We start from the raw sequence: 19,102 nt of genomic DNA on the forward strand, positions 1-19,102 counted from the left end.
AATCACTCGCTCTCCATTGGAATTCTGGGTTGATCAGGAACCAAATCAGCTTCCAGCGTAACTAGCATTTCAGGAGCTGCTCTAAATTGTTACCTTGCTTGGACTACCTCTGAGCATTTTTGCATCCCAGAGCTGTGCAGAACTAGGTATGTTTACATTGCGCGTTCTTGCATAAGAAGATATGCAAATAAGGTGCGGCGATGAACATCGCCGTGCCTCATTTATATACCTAATGACCTGCCATTTTGCGCAAGGGGCATTTGCACAAGAAGGAGCAGTCTACACTGAACATAAGCAGCAGAATGGCTCTTGTGCAAAAGCCCCTTGTGCAAAAATGGCAGCTCATTAGGTATGCAAATGAGGTACAGTGATATTCATCACCATGCCTCATTTTCATATAATCTTGCGCAAGAATGCGCAATGTAGATGTAGCCTTACTGAATAACTATGTATCTCTGCTTCCACTACCTGCAGGCAGACAGGCCCCCACCTGTAGTACAAGAGCTTTGGAGATCTCTGGGTAACACAGTGGTTAGGATTTATCTTGCGTAGTAATTGTAACAAAAAATTACCATTCAGGCACAACTTTTATCTCTGTGTCCATAGTTATTATAATGAAACAGTATTTTTATAGTTTATGGTGCTTAAAATATTCTTCCTGGTTCATTAAAATGCTTTTTAGTCTAGTATAAAGAGAGACTGCAAATGACAGACTTTACCTCATTTTTGGCATGGAAATTACTTTGCAAAAGATTATGCATACCCTTTCCACATGCACACTTATTTCTAGATTGTTTGGAACTATTCAGAGGAACACATTATGACTAATTCAGAATAAGATCTTTGTGGATGACATGGCTTCTAATCAGAAGTATTCACTAATATTGTATAACATATTTCCTTGTTAAACATTGTTTAATAATGCTCGTATATTCACTTATTTCATATAAATAGACAGGCATTCCTGTGAAAGTGACAGTGGAAACTGAAGAAACAGAAGGGGCTTTAGGGGACAGTCTGCATGATTCTGGTTTAACAAAATCCCTAGATAAAACTAATGTAAGACAATATCAACAATTACAGGTAAGGAGAAATATTTTGTTCTTCATATTTTCCAGAAAAAACAGATTTTTAGAATTAGGTTTAAATGGAAGACTAATGATTGAAAGTGAACTCTGAATATTTGCATATTTCTATTGTACTATAGCACAGTGTTTCTTAAATTGTGTTCCGAGGCACACCGGTGTGCCACGAGGCAGTTGGAGGTGTGCTGCAGAGAACAACAGAGTTCAAAATGGCCACCCTTGAAGGGGCAGGCGACATTTTTTCCTCAGTAACTTCCCCCCTGACCTTGCCCCCCCCCCAACAAAAAATTCCTTGGTGTTCCTCATTAAAAAAAAATATTGTTTGGTGTTCCTCTGTTTTAAAAAGTTTAAGAAACACTGATATTGCATATGTGCCTCAATTCACCAAAGTGCATGAAGCACAATTCCTGTCCTTAATCACCTCCTCTTTATAACTTGAAGACTGTTGTTCTGTCCCCATCAGTCTTCTCCAGACTAAACAAACACATTTTTTTCAGTGTTTCCTCATGGGTTATGTTTTCTAGAACTGTAATAATGGTTACTGCTTTCCTTTGGACTTCCTTCAATATATCCATTTCTGTGGTCCCCAGAACCAGACACAGTACTTTGGTTGAGGCCTTATTAGTCCAAAGAAGAGAGGAAGAATTACTTTTTCATGTCTTGCTTACTTCACTCATGCTAAATAACATCTTAGAATGATTTTTTTGCAATAATATTATTCATACTTAGTTTGTGATCTGTAACCCCCAAATCATTTTTTCAGAATTCCTTCCTAGACAGTCTGGGTTTGTGCAATTGATTATTCCTTCTACAGTGCAATAGTTTGCATTTGTCCTTATTGAATTTCATCCTATTTAATTCAGAACCATTTTTCCAGTTTGTCAATATAATTTTAAATGTTAATCCTGTCCTCCAAAATGCCTGCAAACCCTCCAAGCTTGGAATCCTCTGTAACTTTTATAAGTGTACTTTCTATGCTACAGGCAGTCCCCGACTTATGCGGATCCGACTTATGTTGGATCCGCAGTTACGAACGGGGCTGCCCCGGAGTACACGGACTGCGGGACCTCGCGGTCCCGCCGCCCGTGTACTCCGGGGGAGAAAAGCTGCTCCGCGTCTCCCTGGTCTGCAGACCAGGAAGACGCGGAGCAAAGCCGCTGCCCGAGCCCCCCGCCTCCCCCCCCCCCGGCGGCTTTGCAAAGCCTCGGGGAAGCCGGCAGCGATGCAGCCCAGACTTTCCCCAGACGTTGCAAAGCCGCGGGGGGGCTCGGGCAGTGAGGCAGCCCAGGCTGCCTGGGCTGCTCCGCTGCCGGCTTCCCCGCGGCTGTCCCGCTGCCGGCGTCCTCAGAGGCTTTGCTCCCCGTCTCCCTGGTCTGCTGGTCTCCTGGGAGACTGGGAGCAAAGCCGCGGAGGACCCAGGCGGCGGGACCGCGGTGCGTCTCGGTCCGCCGCCCGCGTCTTCCTGGTCTGCTGGGGTGGGGTGGGGGCGCACCTAGTATCCCCCCCCCCCCCCCCCCAGCAGACTAGGCTTTTCTCTGGACGCCTGTGGCAGAGCAGCTGGGGCGCTGCCGGTTGGTCCCGCAGCGCCGCTCTGGGTGCTACTGGACCAACCCAGCAGCACCCCAGCTGCTCTGGTCCTGATTCAGCCGCTGCTGGTCAGTTTCAGCAGCGGCTGAATCAGGACGCCTGGGGCAGAGCAGATGGGGTGCTGCTGGGTTGGTCCAGTAGCGCCGAGGAGCGGTGCTACTGGAGCAACCCAGCAGCACCCCAGCTGCTCTGCCCCAGGCGTCCCCAAGTCAGCCGTTGCTGAAACTGACCAGCGCTGACTACAGGAAGCCCGAGGTACAGTTGCTCTGCCCCGTGCTTCCTGGAATCAGCTGCTGATCAGTTTCAGCAGCAGCTGACTTGGGGACGCTTGGGGTTCTTAAGTTGATTCTGTATGTAAGTCAGAACTGGCAGTCAGTTTCAGCAGTGACTGAATCTGGAAGCCAGTTCCGACTTACATACAGCTTCAACTTAAGAACAAACCTACAGTCCCTATCTTGTACATAACCCGGGGACTGCCTGTATTATCAAAATAATTTTTAAAGATACTGAACAGAACTGCATGTTAGAAGATAACTGCAGGACTCTATTTGATATGCCTTGTTAGTTTGACTGTGAATCATTGATTACTCTGAGTACAGTTTCCAACCAGTTGCATCTGTATTATCATAGGTTTGTCCTAGGTAATACTTCCCTCATTTGCTTATGAGAAAGTCATGTGAGACAGTATTAAAAGCCTTACTACAGTCTAGATCAGTGTTTTTTAAAGTGTGTGCTGCAGAGAACAGAGTTCAAAATGGCCTCCCTTAAAAGGGTAAACTTCTTTTTTTCCCTCAACAAAAAATCCTTGGTGTTCTGCATTTAAAATATATATATATATATATTGGTTGGTGTTCCTTGGTCTTAAAAAATTTAAGAAACACTGGTATAGATATATTGCATCTACTGCTTCTCTCACTCCACAGGGCTCGTTATCCTGTCAAAGAAAAATATTAGGTTATTCGCTTCTAGATACTTACAAATTCATTGTTTGATTTCTTTTTTTTCTACATTATCTTTTAGGGTATTGAAATTAAGATGGCTGGTCTATAATTCCCTGGGTTTTCATTAGCCCCTTCTCCCCCCCACCTCCTTTTTTTTAAATACAGATAATTACTATGATAATTTTGTTTAATCTTCTGGGATCTCTCCCATCCTTCATGACTTGTCTCAGATTATCACTAATGATTTGATGAACTCTTCATCCAGTTCTTAAGACTTCTAGGAAGCATTTTGTTGGGTCCTACTGACTTGAAGGCATTTAAGTTATTCTTAATTTGTTTCCCCCCATTCAAGCCTCAGAGCCTACTTCATTTACACTGGTGTTCAGTATGTTAGTTGTCTGATCACCGTTAATCTTTTTGGTGAAAATTAAACAAAAAAGGCATTTAACATTTCAGCCATTACTGTGTTTTCTGTTATTTGTATCTCCATCCCCATTGAGTAATGAGCCTATTTTGTCCTTGGTCTTCCTCTTGCTTCTAATGTGTTTGTAAAATGTTTCATGATGTACAGCACTTCAATAGCAATAATGAGATGTTTATATGTGCTGTTTCCTTAAAACTTTGTGAAGGGAGTAAATGTATTTAAAATAGTTTTTTATTAAAATATTGTATTTTGTTGTGCAAAATGTTTTTAAAGATAAATTGAAATTTGAGGTACTTTAAAGCTCCATTTGCAGCTAAGTTTTATAATATCTTTTTAACTTTGTCATCATTCTGCATAATTCCTTTGCTTACTATCTATAGCAAAATGAAGAATCATAGCTAGACTCTCTGACAGCTGCTAGAAGCATATTCATACAGTGTGTGATAGTGGTGCAGAAGGAAGGAAAATGAAGGGTTTGTTTTAATGGCTCAGTAACAGTGATCTGATAAAATAGAATTACTATAAAACGCTACTCCTCAGGCAGAATAACTAAATACTTGAAAAGCTGGCAGTTGAGAATTTAGTTTGCAAAAGATATTTTGCCACCAATTAATGTAATTTTTAACTACACAGTTATCCAAAAGAAATAAAAATTAACTTAGTGGCAGATCTGTGTCAGAAGGCGCATAGAGAATGATTGGGATATGGAGGAGACAGTGGAATTACTGTACTTTAGTATAGGTTCTCTTGTAAGGGGAGAACCTACTATATGTCTTACTACTCCTGGATAGAGGATAAAAGGAGTAAGTATTTGTTACATAAGAATTATGGTTCTCTTGGGAGGTGGACAAGTTTGAAACATGTCTGAAAAATGCCTTGATAGTATCCTCCCTTCCTATTAACTGAGGGCCAATATTCTTATACCTGTCACAGTGAATAAGTCGTGTATGGTGCAATTGATAGTTGGTTTATTTCAATGTGGCTATTTAAGGATCAAGATACCACTGAATGGGAAACAGGTGAGATAATTTGGCATTTAGAAGTATTGTTTCCTTTTATGCTATGCTTCTTGCCATAACGGCAGTTTATAGTCGCTTTAATTCTTAAGTTCATTTAATATGTTAGTTAATGTAGTTCATTTAAAAAAAGGATTCTGAAAATGTAAATGAAAACTCCAATATTTTTCAAAACTAAATAAAAATAGGAACTGATATATTCCTTCCCTCCACTAGAGGGAATCAGAAGCGCTTGAATTGGCTCTTATTCACAGAGGAAAGACCTAAGAATTATACTATTGTAAATAGTTATTTAAATGGTGGACTTCACACTCCATGTAGTGCAATCTTTAACTTTACATAAGCACTGCAGATGTTTATATAATATGTGAAAAGAGCCTGTTTATTTTCCTTTTCAGTTTTTAAAGGTTAATCTGTCTGAGAACTTACCTAAAAGTCAATGATTCCTGTTTTAGTCAGCCACCTAACATTTCTTTATTATGTTATTTTCTGTGTTAACTTCTATTGCACTGCAGCATTAGTGTTGTTATTATTAGTGTTATACTGTAAAACCAAACTGCAGGGCTGATTTTGTTTCTTCCTTAACTCCAAGCACATCTGTGCTTGTCCCAGCCAAAACCTGTCTGGAGATATAAATCCTCTCGACAAACTACAGTAAAAGGATTTTTTCAGACGAGAATAAACTAACTAAAGGACACATTTCAGATGTGGATACCAAGGCTGCACGAGAAACGTACATACACCTGTTTTAGCACCAACAAATGGGTGTAAATAAGTCACGTTCATTTGAAATTTTGGCTTCTAACAAGATAGCACTTAGGAGGAAATTTACCTGAAATTTTTTTTCCTATCTACTGTGCAGACATTTATTTGCTAATTCCTAATTAGGGGTTTAATCCTGCAAGGCTGCATCTAGACTGGCATGATTTTGCGCAAAAGCAGCCGATTTTGCACAAAATCTTGCCGCCTGTCTACACTGGCCTCCAGTACTTGTGCAAGAACACTGACTTTGTAATGTACAAAATCAGTGGTTCTTGCGCAAATACTCTGACACTCCTGCTCAGGGATAAGCCCTCTTGTGCAAGTATTCTTGCGCAAGAGGGCCAGTGTAGACAGCAACGTTAATTTCTTGTGCAAGAAAGCCCGATGGCTAAAATGGCTTGCATGGATGCGTTCGCGCAAAAGCAAATCTTTTGCGCAAAGGCACATGCCAGTATAGACGCTCTCTTGCGCAAATACTTTTAACGGAAAAACTTTTTCGTTAAAAGTATTTGCGCAAAATCATGCCAGTCTAGACACAGCCCACACGTTTACTTTCAGTGGTAATGCCTGCCAACTTCAATAAATCCTACCGAACTGGATTTCTTTGGAATTAACAACAGTAAGAAGTGTATCACTAGTGTTTACATTATAGGGCAATGTACAAGGCAAATTTATTATGTGTTGGCATTATTAGAATGTTGTTTTCTTAAGAATCTCTGACTTTTTTTGCCCTTGCAAGTCCTCCCTTTTCTAGATTTGTGATAGCAGAGACCATGTTCCTTTTGTGATGGTACGATGTCTGCCATACACAAGTATCTTCAATGCTTGTTAAGAAAGAAGTCAGTATCCAGCTAGATCTGTCTCCAAGATAAATTTCTATGAGCCTTTCTACATATCAACAGCTGTCCTTGCTTAATTCTCCTTTGGCTTTAAATACCTAGAAGAAGATGAGGCTGTAGAAGGCCCATTCTCATATTTTTGGTCTGTGAATGATTCTGTCATTTGAATCCCCAGTCTCCCTAACTCAGGATTCCAAGAGTTTCCAGAAACTCTTAGGAAAGCCTAGCTGAAGTCTCTGACTTGGAGTCGTTTGTAATTTGTTACTGAGCAGTTCCATCAGCGTCTTGTTGTAACTGTGTTGTAGAACTTGCAATAGACCTCTTGCTTATTTCCCGATCCGTTCCTCCAACCTCCTAAGAGAGCTGACATTCTTTTTAAAGTTCCACAGAACTGTCATTTTTAATATTTCTTCTGTCCCTGACACTCTGGTCAGCTGTGGCTCAGAGGAATTTGATTATTATTCAAAATGTCATATTCCAATTTAGTCTTGCTTTATTTCTTTTTTAATTTGATAATATTGTTTATTAACTCTATTAAAGGGATTGCAGTCTTGAAAAATAAAAATATTTAAATTTAGAATTTAAAATACCCCCTCAACTGGTTAAAGTATTGTAGGGTATCACCTATAATTTTGAAGTCTTTATATTCCTGTAATATTCACAGTACTAGATGATAAATACATTCCAAAGGAATAAATGTTTCTATCAAGTAAAAATGCATTTTGATTTTTCTAACCTCACTCTGAGATTGACCAGGTAGGCTTATTTATTTTCTAAACAAGGTAGACAAAAAGAAAATAAATAGAAACAATCCTTGCATTTAATGTTGGAGACCTGAGAGAGAGTTTGCTTTGAAAAATGTTGTCAATAACATTTAAAATTTTAAAGTAAATGTTGTAGTCACATTTTAAACTTTTTATTTTAATCTGGTTAAATGATACTGTATATTTATTAAAAAATAAAAACTACTTCCCTTTCCACTAATCACCATCAAAACTCCCCCTTGTCTCCAAATAACATTCTTGAATGCAACTATATCATATCTATAGTGTTATGGACTGAGAGTATACACCCAGTTATAACATAAATATAGTTACAAAGTATTATAGGTGTGTCTGCTTCTTTAAAGACCATCTTCTACTTTCTGACAGATAGAGTTGAAAGAATGTCTACTAAAATTAAAGGAAGAAAGAAGGGCAAGAGTAAAGGCTGATGAACGGATAATGGAGGTAGTGATTGTTTAATGTTAAATGGTAGTTCACATTTGCCTTTATAGATATGTAAATCATATTACCTAAATATTTAGTTGGGAATAACTATCAATGATAATTAGGTGCATGTTAACATATTATATAATGGTTAAATTATGTGAACTAGTTTAAAAAAACAACTACTAGGATTTCAGATGCTTTAAAATGATCAGTTCCATTCTTTTCTAGAGAGGCTCTTAATACATCCATGAACCTGGTATATCTGATCGCCTTCCAGTAGCGTATTAAGTGACATGACTTACATCCATCTCTCACTCTTTCTGCAGGGGCAGAAGTGCATACAGGGGACTGATTTGTAGAATGCTCTGTTTTTAATATACATACTGCTATATACTAGAGAAGGACAGGTTGAATAAATGCATAGTCCACTTGACATTGAAGGTGGTGAGGTTTATGTTCAGGAGGAAGTTTATTCCACAGATTTGGATTGGCCTCAAGGTTGAAGCTCATGTGTGTGGAAGACAGTACATCCTTATAAAAAGAGTTGCATAGTGTAATAAGAGCATAATTGTTGAGCATGGTGAACATCATTGAATTTGATTTGATATTCCTTGAGAAGCTAATGTGGAAAAGGACAAGCTTGGTGTCTTTACAGCAGAATGTGTTGGTGAGAGATGCACTGAAGCATTCTGTTCCTAAATACTGCAGGCTTGGTGCCCAAGTGTATTGCATTTCTATAGCCCATTTAAGAAAAGGTGTGAATAGCTGAGGTCAAAGTACTGTGTGTCACTTACCAGCTTTAGAGAAATGACAATTTGTATTTAGTAATGTGTTTTTGTGCTCTTGCTCTCTTTCAGAGCCTTGAATTCCAGTTTTAGCCCAGCTGCTGTTTCATTGTGCTTTTTAGTATTTAGTATACAGGCCATTTTGCTTGTTCAATTTTTGTTGAGTGATTAATCTTTGAATGTATGGGAATAAGGATGTTAAGAGGCAAGTAACTAGGTAATTGTGTAGGCAATACAATTTGTATCGACTTCATGATTAGTTGATAAGGGAAGGCGATCAGAAGGAGCTACCCGTGCTGTGGCTCTGCAGTTTAAATGTAGTAAGAGCCAGACGCGCAGGTAGCCCAGCTCTTACTATATTTAAACTGCAGAGCTGCAGTGGGAGTAGCTCCTGGACCCTGCACAAGCTGGCACCAAGCCAGGCTTGCTCAGTTCTGGCTCATGCCAGGTCCAGCAGCTCCTGTCCGTTGTGGGGTCCCTGATATAGAGATAGCCAGGCCGGGATGGGGGAGAGGTGGAGGAATGTGAGTAGTCAATTCAACTACCCAATAAGCCTAGGCTTATTGGGTAGTTGACTAATTGACTACTCTTTTATATCCCTACATGGGAATGGTTTAATTATGTTGATGGGACATCTCTCTCATGTCAGCATAAAGTGGCTACATGAGAGATCTTAACTGCCATGCTGCTGCATCATTACAGCTGTGCTGCTTGTAAAGTCTCAAGTGTAGACATAGCCTTAAAGTTGACGTTCAAATCCTCTTCAAGGAGCATCTGAATTAACATCTCACTGAGAGGGGTGTGGGGTAAGTCATACCTCACAAAAGGGCATCTAGGGAAAGATCTACTGTATTGAGCCCAATATTGAGGTATGATTTAGACACACATAATACTAAATATAAAGAGAGCACTAACTTTTCCTAAGAGATGTCTCTTGGTTGAGACATAATGACTACGCTGTCTTTTTATTGTTTAAAGTGTTTCACAGAACACCTAAAATAGCTCAGTTTGAAATGCTTTACATCTTTTTTCAAAGCTTATGTCATTCTCAGTGATTACATTAAGTGATACTAATTTTTTCTAACTCTTTTTTGTAGCTGGAAGTTGAAAATGCCCGGTTAAGGAATTTAAACGTCTCTCTGTCTGAGGTTCTTCATGCACAGTCAGTAACCAATATGATTCTGGAAGATGAAGGTATTCTGGGCAGCATTGAGACGTCTTTCCGAAAGTTTCATGCTTTTTTAGACCTCCTTAAAGATGCTGGGTAGGTTATCATATTATCTGAGTACTTCACCATTTTCTTTTATGTCTCTCCTCACCCCGTCCCTGCACCATCTCCCTCCTAATAGTGCATGCCTCTCTTCCAGGTATCCTGGAGACTAAGAAGAAAGAGTAATTAGAAAATAAACTTCCCTCTCTCCAAATTTTTCCTCAATAGAACCAATCACCCAAACCAAGTTTATCTACCTGTTTCTAGAATACACTTTCAGGATCTATAATTCCCTCCTATTTTTCTTTTGACTGAGCTTCTTCTCCCTTCCAAGAATTCTTTACTGAATTCTTTACTCCAGTTTCTCAGCAGCTCTGGGAATATAACTCTCAGGCATCCTAGTGCTGAGAGGGGAGTTCCATGTCTGTTCCATGACAAGTCTGTAATGTAGGTAGTACCATGGCCTGGAGGCTTTCCTCTCCACTCTTAAAAGGTTTATGTTTACAGATCTAACTGAAAAAAGAGAAGCAAGGCTTGGCAGAAGTAAATAAGTGAAAATATTTTTGGACCTTAAAATTGGTCATTATTTCTTCATCTCAGAAAAGACCACATAACACAAGAAATTTTATAGGCCAGATGTTTGAAAGTTGACTGAGTGGCTTCCGATCATTCTTCTCTGTCTTATGAGCAAATATGGTTTTTGTATGTTCTTTGAGTGGTTGCTCATGTCCATTCGAAGTAGGTGTGCGCGCCGCGTGTACCACGTCTTCCGGAGCGTTTTCCCTAGCGGTACCCGTAGCGCCGGCGGGGCGCCCCCTGGAGTGGCGTCGCCATGGCGGGGCATAAGTACCCCTGCCGGCGCTGCCCCACCTCAGTTCCTTCTTACCACTGTGTCGGTCGTTGGAGCGTCTCTCTCTCTCTCTCTATCTGTTTAGGCTTAGACAGTTAATGGTTCCCGTTTCTCACATTGTAAATAGTTTGTGTAGTTAGATAGTTAGGTTTTTTGTTTTTGCTCCTTCCCCCCTTGGGGGTAAGGAATGCCAGGGCCGCAAGGCTTCAAGGCGTGCGCTGACTGCGGGAAGTTTATGTCCAGGGGCGACCCACACGACAGCTGCCTTAAGTGTCTGGGTGAGGCTCATCTGGCAATTGCCTGCAAAATCTGCAAGTCTTTCAAGCCCCATACGAGGAAAGAAAGAGTTTCCCGCTTGAAGCTTCTCCTTATGGAGATGGCGCTTCAACCGGTACCGCCGGACCAGCCGGTGGTGCACAGCGCACTGGCCTCCACGCGTGAGGCCGCACACCGGCACCGGGCATCGACGTAGAGATCCTGGCACCGGTCTCACTCTCCGCCATCTAAGAGGGTGAAGAAGTCCCAGGGTAGGTCTCCGTCTAAAAAGCCAATGTCGGCTGGACACCGCAGCGGCAGTTCACCGGTGCATGTTTCCCCTCCGGTGCATCGTCGGCACCGAGGGGGCCTGGTGAGTCCTGGTCGCCTGCCCTCTCATCGTCCGTCTACGCCGGACACCTTTGAAGCGGCGCAGGACCTAATCAGTCTTACGACCTCCCCTCCGTCATCGGTCGAAATTTTCTAGGCCAGATGTTTGAAAGTTGACTGAGTGGCTTCTGATCATTCTTCTCTGTCTTATGAGCAAATATGGTTTTTGTATGTTCTACTTGCACAGGTCTTTCCATCACCCAATCCCTGATTCAGCAGAGAGAGAGGTGGCTTTTCAAGCAGCTTCTATTCCAGAAAATGTCTGATTTCCTTATGAACTAGGGATGTCAGAATGTAGCAGTTTAAATGGGTAACCCATAAGCCTGAGTTTATTGGTTACCTACGCAGCTGTACACAGCTGTCAGGTAGCTGTCTGTTGCCCTGTGCTGCTGTCTCTATATCAGAAGCAGCAGTGTGGAGTGGCAAGAGGGAGCCAGTGTGCACGGGGAGCTGACTTAAAATACGGAGGCAGAAGTGCGGGGTGGCTCCTAGCACGTACCAGCTCCTGGGGGCTGACTGTGGCCCTGCATATAACCATATAACCGCCAAAATTTTCAGCGGTTAAATGGTTAGTTACACAAACTTGGAGAAAATGTGAATAACTTTTTTCCTCCTGTACAGATATCACTTCTATACAGAGACTCTACAGTTACAAAGGAACTGTTCATAGACCCTAGACACCGCTTCTCTAGATTTTCAGCCTTTGAAATGTTCAAAAGCCCCAGTGGGCTCAAAAGGAGAAGCCCTGCATGGAGTGCGGGGCCAGCAGGCAGGGGACTCCTCCGCTAGCCCCACGCTCCCAGCTGCGCCTCAGCCTTTGAAATGTACAAGAGCCCCACTGGGTTCTGACATGGTGACAGGGGGCTCCCTGGGGGTGAGGCTAGAAGTGCACTGACTGCCAGCCCTGTTCCCGGGGACTATCGAATATTTGTGGGACCCCTACAATTTCATGCGGTTATAGGACTATTCGATCACATAATATCTAACATCCCTATTTTAGACAAAGGGCACTCTTCATTTTGGTCTCTTTTGGTAAACATGGTGGTATTTTAAAAATATTTCTGATACTTCATGGGATCAGTCTGAGTTGGAAATGTTTGTTCTCCCCATCAATGAGGGAAATTTCCTACTACTTGCTACTTCCCATCATTCCTGGAGTGGTGGATTAGCAGGTATATACTTTTGTAAGTTAAATCAGTTGTATTTTTCCCCACTGTTGTTTAGTTAGTGTGTGTGTGTGTGTGTGTGTGTGTGTGTGTGCGCGCACGCGCGCTGGTATTGCATGTTCCTTTTGATGTATATGTTGTTCCTGACATTAAGAGTAGAATTCATCTGAGGCAAGTGAAATAGTAATGAGAGTTATTTGAGGACGAGACTGCTTGAGTCAGAAGGATCTTTGAAATCACAATTTTTCCTTAAAAAAGGTACTTTTATGTTTTTAAATTAATTTTTATCCTGTCGTCTTTGTGTTCTTAGTCAATGTTAAAAGGGATTTTTGTTGGTCATTTGCATATTTTCCTCTATGGCCACTAGTATGTATCCATAACCACAAAAAATGTATTTTAACCCTATGAATTGATTTGCTTAGCAAAAACTGTAGCGTTTCTTTCTATTTAGGACAATCTTTTTTTTTTTCTTATTCACATTGACTGCATATATAGCCCCATTGGCATCACTGAGATTAATGGGGAAAGATATTCTATGTTAATAAAAATACAGATTGAACCACTTTAGTCCAGCACACTCTCTGGTTCAGCAACATCCGTGGTCCTGCATGATTCTAGTTAGTGAGATGTCCACTTATCATAGGTGTGGCCGATTTTCCAATGGTACCATAAAGTTTGTTTTCAGCCACCAATCCTGGTTCTCAGTGTTCTGTGCTGTTATTTAGCTCTCATTTATCCCGCAATGTCTTTTAAGAGCCCTTTATGCAGTGGAAAGTTTGGTAATGCTGCTAGACAATATTGACTTCCTGTAGTTTGGCAAATTCTCTGGTTTGGCACTGGCTCAGTCCTGAGAGTGTCGGACTAGAGAGGTTCAACCTGTATCACCGTTTGTCTCCTGTTATGGGTAGGAAAAATAACTCATAACAAAACATTTCCCTCCCTTTACCAGCATCCCTTCCATCACCAGTGCCTCTTAGTTTCCTAGTTGAAATCATATATTTTTGGTAGTGCAAAAGCAGGAGGTATTATAGTAACTATAATTTATAATTTGGGGTATCCTTGCACCCCAAAAAGAAAATTTCAAACAAATATTTATTTTGCAACAGTTCTCCTCTTTTGTCTAGTACAGATAACTACTACCCATTCCGGAAAGATCACATTTCACTTTTTTTTTTTTTTAAATAGACTTGGGCAACTTGCTACGATAGCTGGGATAGACCAATCTGATTTTGGTTTGTTGGGCCATCCCCAAATGAATTCTACGGTCAATAAACCTGCTATTATACAGAGAGAGAAATCATTTGAAGAAGAAAGACAAGAACACACACAGAGTAACAAAGTAAGTGTGGGAAAAATCTGAAGAATAATGTGGCAATTTACTTTATTTCCTGGTTATTGCCCCACTGTAGGTGAAATTTATACATTGGTGAAGGACCAATGAACATTTCTTAGAGCTTCAGAATCTCTTATATCCTTGTGCAGAAGGGGCATATGTAGAAGTGTGTGTATGTTTGTATAAAATAAATGTATGAATACAAATATAACATATTACAGGTTGCACCTCTAAAATCTGGGATTCTGTGATCCAGCAACATCCATAGTCTGGCATGACCACAGATGTTCCTGGATCAGAGAGTCCCAGCACTGCAGGAGGGTGGGGGCCTGGGAGCCGGCGCACGGCTCAGTTGGAGTGCAAGTGGGGGGGCTAGGTGCACGGCTATTCTGAGCTGGAGTGGGGATAGGGAGCCAGTGTGTGGCTTAGCTGGGCTGGGACGGGGCAGGGAGCTAGCGTGCAGCTTAGTTGGGCTGGGGGTGGGGCAGGAAGCCCATGGCGGGGGGGGGGGTGAACAAGTAGTGGGGAGCCAGCAGCAGTGGGCCTGAAATGACCTCCCCTGGTAGGGAAAAATCTCTCATCCGGGACCAATTAGGTCCCGAGGGTGCCAAACACTTCCAACCTGTACTGAAGTGTCAGTCACTCATTAGTAATACTTTTACTGGTTTTGGATAAATTGCATCACACCATTCTGGATATGTTGCATACAGACATTTTAAAATGGTGTATTTATTGTATTTCCCATACTTAAAGCTACGTTTCCTTAGTGAGCATGAATCCTATTTTGGAAGATTTAGAAAGAAGAGAATTACTATGAATATAATTTAGAAATATCTACAAATTACCAAAAATAGTTTCACTTATAGCTGTTATAACTTTAAAATCTGATGTTCGAAACAAGTGCTGGGTGTGTCCCTGGAACAGTTGGGAGCTTCCATTTCCCAATGATATAAAGCATCATGTCTAGCCATGATTTTTTGGGGAATATATTTAACATGCCATTAGTCCTGGACAGAATTTTGCCACTCCTAGGCATCAAGTGAGTATAAATTTGTAATACCAACACAATAAGGCTTTGAAGCATGTTCTGCAAGTTAGTGAACTTTGAATCTATTAAACTAAAGGGAAATTAATTCAAAAATTAAGAGCCCTTCAGTAAGAACACCCATTCTAAAGATGTGCAGATATGTGGGGTCTAACAGTTGGAACTTTTCAGAGATCTTAACTGCTAGATTAAAAATGAGTGGGTATCTAAATGCTTTTCTATACCAGAAAAATTATTCTTTGCTACAATATTATTGTAACCTTCTGATGAACTTGGAACACACTTCACATCCATGCTAAATGTACTCTAAATAGTTTACAATGAGGATGCGAATGTTTACCCGAGCCCAGGCTCATTGGTTAACCCTCATGGCTGCACTCAGTGTGCCGCCCCCTTCCCCCCCCGACACAGTGCTGCTGCCTCTGTATCAGAGGAAGCAGCGTGGGAGGTGGTAGCCAGAGTGCATGAGGAGCTGGATACAGAGGCAGCAGCGTGGGGGAAAGGGGCAGGCGGGAGCTGGTGCTTGAAGTGATAGAGGCAGCACCCAAAGAAGGGGGGAAATGGCTCCTGCCTCCCTTCCCCACTCCCTGCCTGTACACATGTAAATGCTGAAAAATTGAGCAGTTACATGTTTACGCAAACACATTTTAACAGCCCTAGTTTACAAGCATGCTACCAACTGCAGAGCATTGTGGAATTTTGAGACTAGTTTTGACACTAATATTGACACTCTGAATAAATCAGTTTTAATATTCATTAAGCTGAGTGAGGTTTAAAACTGGTTAAAGTGTTACTGTAGATGAGGATTTTATTGCTAGAACTATTTTTGTGACTGATTTTAACTTTGGCCTCTGTAGCCTACTCTCCAACTGTTTTTTTTTAAAGTTGGTTGGAATTTTTTTGGATACTTAACCCAGTATAGGAAGACCTTTTTTTTATTATTTTTGTTAGTAGTAGTATTTTCCAAAGGTTAAATGTTTTGTTTTTATCTGCACTTTTTCACTTGGGAGAGTATTAATGTCTATGAAGTGTATGCAGATTAACTGAAGGGTTTATCTAATCTTCCCACTACTGTCCATGGTACACCAGTGGCTTTGGAAAATCTCCCACCATACACTGCTACTGGGTGCTGGAGATTACTACTTGTATTACCGTGGAAATCAGGAGCCCCATTCATGAACCAGGACATGATTTCCCTGGGGGCTATACAAGCACAGAACAGGTTATGGGATAGGTACTAAGAGGACATTGCAATTCAAGTCATTTTGGACAACATTAGTGTGGGCACAAGGCAAGTCTGTAATGGTTCTTAAAGTCACAACAGCCATGCTGATTTAACACGTTTGTGCTATAATTTGTTCCGTGCAATGGATTCAATTTTGAGAAGTAGACAATGCCCAAAATAAATGAAACAAGTGAAATTGTTGCAGTGTGCCTTTTTCCTCTTCATTGGTTTTTCCCAGTCACTCTGATGATCCTCCTTCATAAGCTGAACTTTCTGGGAAAAAGGATGTTCTGAAAGAGCCCTCTTCCCCATCCAATTTCATTATGTATGTATTTTACAAAGATGACTGTGCAATAATCCAGTAAATTGAGTTAGAGGTTTTCTGGCTTCATTAAGAAATTTGATTTTAATTTGAATCTTTTGCTTCAGAATGTTGGTGGAGACATCAGTTTCTCTTCCTGGTATCTTCTGTTTTCAGGTTCTTACGAATAATACCTGTGCTGTTCCCAGAGAAATACAAGAATTTAAGGTCATTGTTCAACAGCAGCAAGGCTTATGGGAAGAAACTGAAGCTCAAATAGATAATCAAAGAAAGAAAGAGGAAACATCCAAAAATAGCAAGCCATCATCCTCTGAGAAGTGTGTCACATTAAGTGAACAGACAAAAGGGCATTCCTTGAAGCAATCAGCTACTAGTAGTCAGCATTTATTCTCTGATTCCAATGTCATTCTGAAAAGTAGGGGTAGCAGAAAAATCAGTGCCACTTCTAGTGAAGAAAGCCAAAACCATTCCTCAAAAAAACACATCTACAGAACAAATGAAACTGGAATTGCAAATGTTACAGCCCAAGAAAATCAGCCAGCAGACCCATCTGGAAATGATGCAGAGGGATTTGATTCTGATATACAAGAAAGTATCCATACCATGAATAGCATTTGAAATGAATATAGAAAGAAAATTCAGATTGTTTTTCCGCGTGTATAGAGAAATGTATGGTTTCAAAACTTTGTAAAACTTTCCACACTCTTTACTGTTTCTATTTCATGTAAACAGTCTTTTCTCATTACATGATTTCTAGCAAAACCAAATGATACGTCATCAGACTAGTACCCTTTACTGTTCTGAGTTTAGAAAGACTCTCATATGGTGTGTGTGTGTGGGTATGCATGTTTAATTTGCTGTGCAGTAAAATGAATATAGATTTATTAAATAATAAAGTTTTGAGCAAATAAAATTAATGAGAGTACTAATTATGACCTGTGTTCTGTCTAAACTGCATGGCAGCACAGCTTCACAGGTGATTAACCAGCCCTGCCCAGTCAATCAGCTCTGTGTATAGAGCCCTGAGCCTCCTGACAGGGCAGGACTGATTAATCATCTGTGAAACTGTGCTACCCTGCAGCTTAGAGGGAACACTGATTATGACTTTTATTTTCCTTTCAGTTGACCATATTTTAAATCCTAATTTAGTTGTAAGTACATGCCACATTGTCTTAGGCACCAGTGAATATGTCCTTACTTCATTGTTTATGCGTAGCTTCCATTGTTACTGAGAGAACCAGGGTGAGTCTAAATCCTTGCTGGTCAATATTGTGTATTAGAATATGGTCTTGTTTTATTGTTACACATGCAATAATGGTTTTGTATATCTTGTCTTTGACGTCAATTGAAATTACAGTCTTTTTATTTCAATAATTTGTTTTCATCTTATTATTATAGAGCAGTGGCTTCCAACCTTTTCAAGGATATGGACCCCTTTTCAATCTATTAACATTTTATGGACCCCTCTCCCCCAAAAACAATATAGCTGGATTTGTAGCTTCCACATCCCTCAGCCCACTGGGGAAGCAGTGTGGGCTGAAGGACATGCTGGCTGCTGGCACAGAGCCTGAGCTGAGAGGCTCTGTGCCAGCGGCCAGCAAGTCCCTCAGCTCATGCAGCTTCCTGAGCTGCAGGAAGCAACACAGGTTGAAAGATGTGCTTGACTGTGAGAGGCTCCTCATGGACCCCATACAGACCACAGGCTGGGAACTACTGTTCTAGAGAATATAAGTAATAACTTACTGACTCACTTGCATATGTCAAGCATTTTTATTGTTTTCATATACAGGCAGTCCCCGACTTACGCAGATCCGACTTATGTCGGATCCGCAGTTAGGAACGGGGCTCGCCCCGGAGGACACGGACTGCGGGACCTCGCGGTCCTGCCGCCCGTGTACTCCGGGGCTTTCTCCGCGTCTCCCTGGTCTGCAGACCAGGAAGACGCGGAGCAAAGCCGTGGAGGGGCTCGGGCAGCGAGGCAGCCCAGGCGCACCTGGGCTGCTCTGCTGCCGGCTTCCCCGAGGCTTTGCAAAGCCGCGGAGAGGCTTTGCAAAGCCTCGGGGGAAGCCGGCAGCGGGACTGCCCAGACGCCCCGCGGCTGTCCCGCTGCTGGCGTCCTCAGAGGGTTTGCTCCCCGTCTCCCTGGTCTGCTGGTCTCCAGCAGACCAGGGAAACTGGGAGCAAAGCCGCGGAGGACCCAGGCGGCGGGACCGCGGTGCGTCTCGGTCCGCTGCCCGCATCTTCCTGGTCTGCTGGAGTGGGGGGGGCACAGCTAGTACGCCCCCCCCCCCCCAGCAAACTAGGCTTTTCTCCAGACGCCTGTGGCAGAGCAGCTGGGGCGCTGCCGGTTAGTCCCGCAGCGCCGCTCTGGGCGCTACTGGACCAACCCGGCAGCACCCCAGCTGCTCTGCCCCAGGCGTCCTGATTCAGCCGCTGCTGGTCAGTTTCAGCAGCGGCTGAATCAGGACGCCTGGGGCAGAGCAGCTGGGGTGCTGCTGGGTTGGTCCAGTAGCGCCAAGGAGCGGCGCTACTGGAGCAACCCAGCAGCACCCCAGCTGCTCTGCCCCAGGCGTCCCCAAGTCAGCTGCTGCTGAAACTGACCAGCGCTGACTACAGGAAGCCCGAGGCAGAGTTGCTCTGCCCCGGGCTTCCTGGA

General features: G+C 42.1%; 1 protein-coding gene across 3 annotated transcripts in view; it reads left to right on the forward strand.

Annotated features, from left to right (window-relative positions):
• Positions 1-18,738, forward strand: part of CEP78 (centrosomal protein 78) — a 61,527-nt gene extending 42,789 nt beyond the window's left edge. For all 3 annotated transcript variants that reach the window (XM_075931739.2, XM_075931740.2, XM_089779242.1), the window contains exons 12-16: positions 955-1,083; positions 7,806-7,883; positions 9,748-9,914; positions 13,707-13,860; positions 16,603-18,738. In XM_075931739.2, coding sequence (XP_075787854.2) covers positions 955-1,083; positions 7,806-7,883; positions 9,748-9,914; positions 13,707-13,860; positions 16,603-17,064 — 990 coding nt within the window. In that variant the 3' untranslated portion in view covers positions 17,065-18,738. The remainder of the gene's footprint in view (positions 1-954; positions 1,084-7,805; positions 7,884-9,747; positions 9,915-13,706; positions 13,861-16,602) is intronic.
• Positions 18,739-19,102: the final 364 nt, after the last annotated feature.

Source organism: Pelodiscus sinensis, chromosome 6, assembly GCF_052426305.1.
Source record: "Pelodiscus sinensis isolate ZL-2025 chromosome 6, ASM5242630v1, whole genome shotgun sequence".
Lineage (NCBI taxonomy): Eukaryota > Metazoa > Chordata > Testudines > Trionychidae > Pelodiscus > Pelodiscus sinensis.